The 7056-nt window shown below is 34.2% G+C and overlaps 1 protein-coding gene across 1 annotated transcript in view; it reads left to right on the top strand.

The window, feature by feature from the left end:
• Window positions 1-7056, top strand: part of LOC107701924 (mitogen-activated protein kinase 10-like) — an 81959-nt gene that overhangs the window by 48824 nt on the left and 26079 nt on the right. Inside the window, exon 9 of the mRNA XM_016504078.1 lies at window positions 4139-4321. Within this exon, the coding sequence (XP_016359564.1) occupies window positions 4139-4321 (183 nt within the window). The remainder of the gene's footprint in view (window positions 1-4138; window positions 4322-7056) is intronic.

Below are 7056 nucleotides of genomic sequence, written 5' to 3' on the forward strand. Positions count from 1 at the left end.
ATCCATATTGCTATAAAATATAGCATTCTGTGTAGAATTCAAATAGCTCCGATACATTTTGTGGTCTGTGCCAACTCATGCATGTGATCCGCTCCCTGCTATCGTGTCTCTGGACCAGAGCAGAGTGTGTGTGCGGTGCGGTGGTTAGCGTGACACAGCGCGAAACCAGACTTCTTTTTTTCCTCAATGGAAAGCATATTTACACTGTTTGAATCATTCCCTGTCCCCTATATAGTGCACTACGTGCCATTCACTGTACAAAAAATACTAATTCTGTGGACAAGTGACCGATTTCAACCGCGGCTTCAGCGTCTATTTTATAGTGTAGGGGGCGGGCGCTTCGGATTCTAGAGAGCATTTGATTGGACAGAAAGTTTGATGAGAAGCTGAAATACGATGTGACGTCAAAAAAATCGTTGAGCCGTTTTGGCGGAAGTGATGAACTGCAAGCTTTGAATGCTTATATCTTCTAAATGTGAATTTTGTCACTGTTTTGGAGCACACTGCCTTATAGATAACCTTAAGACTAACATATTGATACTAACACCCAAAAAACTTTAATTTTGATTTCATGGGGACTTTAAATGTGTCACATATTCTCAATCAGTAATCTTTATACATCTGTTCAGCTGCCTGCCTAGATAGCATTTTAAAGCATCTTAAGCGAAAGCCTGTTCCAAAATGTAGACAGCAAAGCATCTTAGAAAAAATTTCTTATAAAATACCTTCTTTTGGCAAATTTCAGTGGCAAGATTGTATGTATGCAAAGGATATTCTAGACTGCACTGCAGCCAGCTTGAATCCAAGCAGTTAGCTTAGCAACATACTAATGATAAACTCCATTGGAATCAATTGAATCAAGCATCTGAGTTACTTATGTAGTGTTCTAATTCAGGTAATTATACTGAAATATACACTGCATGTGTGGTTTTATGTGGTATATTGAGTGTCTGATTGTATGTTGCAAGCATGTTGTGTTGTGCTGTGTGTGCTGTAGTGGACATGTGGTCTGTAGGCTGTATCTTTGGGGAAGTTATAAGAGGATCAGTGCTGTTTCCAGGGACAGATCGTATCCTTCCCGTCTGTCTGTTCTCCACTCCTCACTGCTGTCTCCATTCGTATTGTACTTGCCAAATATGTTTTGTATATTTATATACACTACTGTTCAAAAGTTTGGGTCCGGTAAGATTTTTTGTATGTGTTTGTATCTTGTGCTGAATTATTTGACAAAAAATACAGTAAAAACCATTAAAGTAAAATAATAATAATAATAATAATAAATAAAATAAAAATGAAATAAAAATCTTATTTTGCTTGTCAAATATGATATTAAAATGTTCGATATGTATGTATTTATGTATGTGTATACACACACACACACACACACATATATACAGTGTATATATATATATATATATATAAAATATTAATTTTATAAAAAAATATACATTTTATAGAAAAAAATTTATTTCAGAAGATTTGTCACTTTTGATCAGTTTAATGCATCCTTACTGAATAATTTCTTTAAAAAAAAAGCTTACTGACTCCAGATATATATATTAGATACAATAGCAAATATTATAAAATTCATGAAAACTTTTTTTTTTTCAAAATTTTATTTGAATCACCGATTGACCTGATTTTGGAAGGCATCTGTAGAATGAAAGCCGCCAGGCAGCCGTTGTTGTCTGTTTGGCTTCCTTAAACGTGTGATGGCAAGATAGAGGGAGAGAGATACGGGCCGGGCTTTGTGTTTTGGGTGGGAGGCAGTGGGCCGTTCCTGCAGGATGATGTAATGTGGTCCTGGCTGCCCCGGGCCCTTTGAACCAGGACCCCCTTTTGTGGGAATCATGGGAAGCCTGGGAAGCAAAAGCAGTCAGGTGACTCCTCAGGGCTAAATAGGCTACCATGACAACATCAATTTCCCCCCTCTGTTGCTAGGCACCCATAGAGACTCCGGCCGGCTCAGACCTATATGCTGTAAACCATTCCCTTAAACGCCAATAATCAAGAGCGTTGAATGCCAGCAGTCTCTCTCTCTCTTTCCATTCTCGATCCTGCTCTAGCTGCCCTCATTTCCCACCGCTACACTTCAGTGATAATAACACCAATGAGGAGATTGCTGAGAGAAATGTCATTTCATAACAAGGATGCAGTTCAGATTTATTAAGATCTGGTGGATAACAGACTTATTCAATGTTTATATACACTACCGCCTAAGCTTTTTTAATGTTTCTGAAAGAACATGTCTTATGCTCACCAAGGCTGCATTTATTTAATAAAAATACAGTAAAAACAGTAATATATTGTGAAATATTATTACAATTTGAAATAGCTGTTTTCTGTAATTTATTCCTGTAATGTAAAGCTGAATTTTCAGCATCATTTCTCCAGACTTCAGTGTCACATGATCCTTCACAAATCATTCTAATATACTGATTTGCTGCTCAAGAAACATTTTGTATTATTATCAATATTGAATACAGTTGCGCTGTTTAATATTTTTGTATTTTTGTGGAAATCGTGATACACTACCATACCAGATTGGGGTGTTTTTTTTATTTTTTAAGATTAATACTTTTATTCAGTACGGACATATTCAAATTATCAAAAGTGACAGTAAATTATATATTAAATTAAATCATAGTACATTTATAAAGTTAGAACATTTCTGTTTCTATAGAATTTCTATTATAAATGCTGTTCACTGAAATTTTTAATATTTAAATGTATTTATTTATTGCTCATAATATTAAGTCAGGCAATCTGATTAGAATGGAGTGTGGGCCATTATGTCATCAAAGACTCAAATGCTCACTCCTCAAGCATAAGATGATAAATATATCAAAGCATGGTCAGTCATCTGTATGTCTATATCTGATCTTGTTCAAACTGTCTAGGGTCTGGTAATTGTTTGTTTGAATGAGCATGTCTGCAGTCTCTGGAAACACTTGCAGCAGTCAGTGACGCTTAACAAAAACGTTTGGTGTGGAAATCACTTCCTTACGCACAGAGGACGAGGAAGCATTGTTTGTTTTGCTAGATTGTTTGTTTGCAGCAATAGCCAATTAAGAATGCATGTGAATTGTTAAAAAATAATAGCATGGACTCTAACCTAATAACAGTCAGGACTTGAACTTGGGTCCCTGTGAGCCAAGGGCTCTTATACGTCAAAGCATGCGTGATGCTCTCTGAGTTTATGATTTACAGTAGCTCTGATATTATGTTTTACAACACAATTTATCTAGACCAGGGTCAGAAATTAACCTGGACTTGGTGCAAAAAATAGCTCAGAAATTGACACACAAAAAAAAGACCAAATTTCAAAATGTTGGTAAAGAGTTCCTGTTTTTGTTGATTTAATTTTATGGATAAAAGGTAATAAATACATACATTTTCAATCTAATTATTGAGAGTTTGTGTTAATGAATGGATTATATTAAAGCATTTGACATAAAATGCTTATACAGAATATGTTTTAAATGGTTACAAAAAAAAATATGCCATGTTGCCATCATAAAAGATAAACAATACCCCTGAAAATCAGTTCCAATGGGCAAATAGTGGCTCTTAATGTAAAAGTTAGTTTCCTGAAACTATTTAGATCAGTCTTGCTTCCATCTTATTTTGATTTAGTTTTATATGTTATGCCTTCGAAATAAACTTACAAGATTTCAGTGAGAGTCCTATCCCAGAATGCAAACACATAATGAAAATGAGCATTGTAAAACTGGTTCATATTGGAATATAGGGTAATAATGGATCTTATGCAGTCTAATGGGAAGTAATATTCCAAACACAAAAATTGGGATTCTCTTGATTGTAATGACGGTTTAACTCAAGTATTATCAGTGTCATTATCTATGTACTGATTTGGTTTCTTTCTGTTTAATTAGACAACAAATTCAGGCTTTTTCCCACTCCGGGCCTAATTAGGACCCCTCTGAGTGTTTTAGCATTTACTGATTTAGCTTTATTATCCTGGAGTGGAAGTGTAATCAAACTTTATTTCACATTATACTGTATCTTCATTTTATTCTCCATTTAAAAGTGAAATATCGTACTTTGTATAATGCATAAACAGCCAGCCTGAGGGCCGTACGTAGATGTTTTTTTCCGTGACTCCACCCACATTCAGACATTGACCAATGGAATAAGGTTATAGAGCAGCTCGGCACGCCCTCTCCTGAGTTCATGAAGAAACTGCAGCCGACGGTGCGTAACTACGTGGAGAACAGACCAAAATACGCCGGCCTGACCTTCCCCAAACTCTTCCCTGATTGCCTCTTCCCTGCAGACTCGGAGCACAACAAACTCAAAGGTAAGCGAGAGTTTGTGTACATTTAGTTGCGAGTGTGTTATTTGGCATAAGAACATTTGTCAAGTACTGTCAACATTTTTTTTTGTGTGTGTAGCTTGATTTTGAGGTTGAATCTCATGAAAAACTCTTGAAAAAAAATGTGTGGTCATATTTAATCCCTAAAATAAAAAAAATAAAAAAATTTGTATATATTTTGTGTAAAGAAAACAAAGGCCACTTTTATGACCATTAGAATTTCCTCCATTCTCATTCAAAAAATAAAAATAAAAATAAAATTGAAATAAATACATAAATATTTTGTGTAGATAAATTTAATATATTAAAGTTACTTTTTATATATTCATATATTTTGTGTAAAGAAAACAAAGCCTAATTTTATGACAAATTTTCTCCATTCTCAATCAAAATAAATAAATAAAAATAAATACAATTAAATTTTAAAAAACATTAATTTTTATGTAGATAATGTTAATATATTAATATAATGAAGCCTATTTTTATGACCATTAGAATTTCCTCTATTCTTAATACAGTTTAAATAAATAAATTAATATATTGTAACATTTTATGTACTAATATATTTTGTGTAAAGACAACCAAGCTTATTTTGATCACCATTAGAATTTCCTTCATTCTTAGTAACCTATTGTAACATTAAAAATATATTTTAATTCTGAAAAAAATATATTATTTTAATTATAGAGTACAATTATAAGCCATTTGTGAGATTCAATCTAAAATACTACTAGGATCATTAAAAAAATTAATCACAGGTGAACACTAATAATTTCAGTTTGATTCATCTCTCTTTGTTATGCTCATGGCATGCCTGCATGAATCAGGCAGCAATTTCCTTCCCATTTGCAAAAATTGAGAGACGTTTCATAAATTGTGTTCAGAGCTGTAGTCGTTCTTCAGGGGAAAGCGGAGGAGAATCATGAGTTTTTGATATGGAAATTGCGTGGTGGAGTGTATTCTCAGTGAACAGACATCACAGGCAGATGCTGGATGTTCTAACCGATATCACATTTTTCAAGGGCGTAAATGATTGTATAATGCGCGGTTTTTCACATGTACACACATTATTCGTATCTGATAGACCTCCTCATTCCGAACAACTTTGCCTCTAGAACCACTGCTGTAAATCAAATTGTTTGTTACATAATTGAGAATATGTAAAAAAAACTACTTTTGTGAACTAGTCCTAGGTTTTTCACTCAAGCTCGAAAACACCACTGCAGTACAACTCTCTTGACTCTCTAGGTCAATAATTATCAAAACAATGTTGAATTTTACCCTTTGGGTAGCTATAACCTGGTTGTTCAGAAAAGGGGTGTGTCCAAATATACCCAAAAGCCTATAAAACCTAAACAAAAACTCAAAACTTCACGAAATTTGGTGAGCACATGCGACAGGTGATTCTAAACAAGCATGCAAAGTTTTATGGAGATCGAACCATAGGTGGCGCTATAACAGTTAAAAAGGCTTAAAAAACACTATATTTCTATGGTAAATGACCTCAAATTGCAGAAAATGTTCATATATTCACGTATCTTCAGATCGTATGATCGATCTCCTCATTCTGAACAAATTTGCTGTCAATCAAATTGTTCTTTAAATATTTGACATTATTTACAAAAAAATACTTTTGCAAACTACTCCAATCCGACCACAGGTGGCACTATAAAAATCATCATATTTCTATGGTAAATTACCTGGATTTGCCAAAAATGCTTTATTTAATCATTGATTTAGGTGGTTACCGGCTGGCTAAATAATATGTAATGTCTTTTTTCATATGTGCTTAAATGCCTCAAAGCGCTTGAACCCCGATAATCGCTGCTTGCAGCTATGTTTTCATTTTATTTTCGTAAATTTGAACTTTTTTGACTATTTGTGATCAGCGTTTTTACTTAGTCTTCAAACACTTAGCCAATATAAATGTGCAGTTTATTAAACACATTTACATGACAAATTGATATTGAAAGGCAGAGAGGGGGAGAGAGAGAGAGAGAGAGAGAGAGAGAGAGAGAGAGAGAGAGAGAGAGAGAGAGACAGAGAGAGAGAGTCAGCCATACAGATCTGCAGAAATCGGTGTCGGACATTTTGAAGCGGTCTAGCAGAGAGAAGAGAGAGATGGGATGATGCTGTAAGAAGAGAGAGAGAAAGGGTCTGACTTTCCCTAGCTATTTATAGAGCAAGAAAGTGAGGGAATCAGAGAGCATGCAGAGGTGGAGAGGAAGAGAGGGAAGGAAAAGTGAGAGTGTGATGTTTTCGGTGCCCTTGCAAAGGAAGCAAAGAAATAGAGGATGAAATGTGAAGATTGTGGTGTCTGATTTGTGAGATGTTTACACTGAATTCTTCAAACTCCTGAAATCAACAATAATTCTGTTTACTTCCTTAATAAATGTCCCTGCTCTAATTCTGTTCAAGTTCCAATAAAAATATATGTAATATACAGTATATGCTCACCATGTCTGCATTTAAATGAACAAAAATACAGTAAAAAATGTAATATCTTGAAATGCTATTGATAATTATTCATAACAATTATTAATTATTATTAGGGCTCAATTAATAATGGTCCTTATTATTATCAATGTTAAAAAACTTGATGTTAAAACAATTAAGCAGCAAAAACTTTTTCAGCATTGATAATAATGTTTCTTGAGGAGCAAATCAGCATATTAGAATGATTTCTGAAGGATCATGTGACACTGAAGACTGAAGTAATG

Source organism: Sinocyclocheilus anshuiensis, unplaced genomic scaffold, assembly GCF_001515605.1.
Source record: "Sinocyclocheilus anshuiensis isolate Anshui unplaced genomic scaffold, SAMN03320099.WGS_v1.1 scaffold1184, whole genome shotgun sequence".
NCBI classification, from domain to species: Eukaryota; Metazoa; Chordata; class Actinopteri; order Cypriniformes; family Cyprinidae; genus Sinocyclocheilus; species Sinocyclocheilus anshuiensis.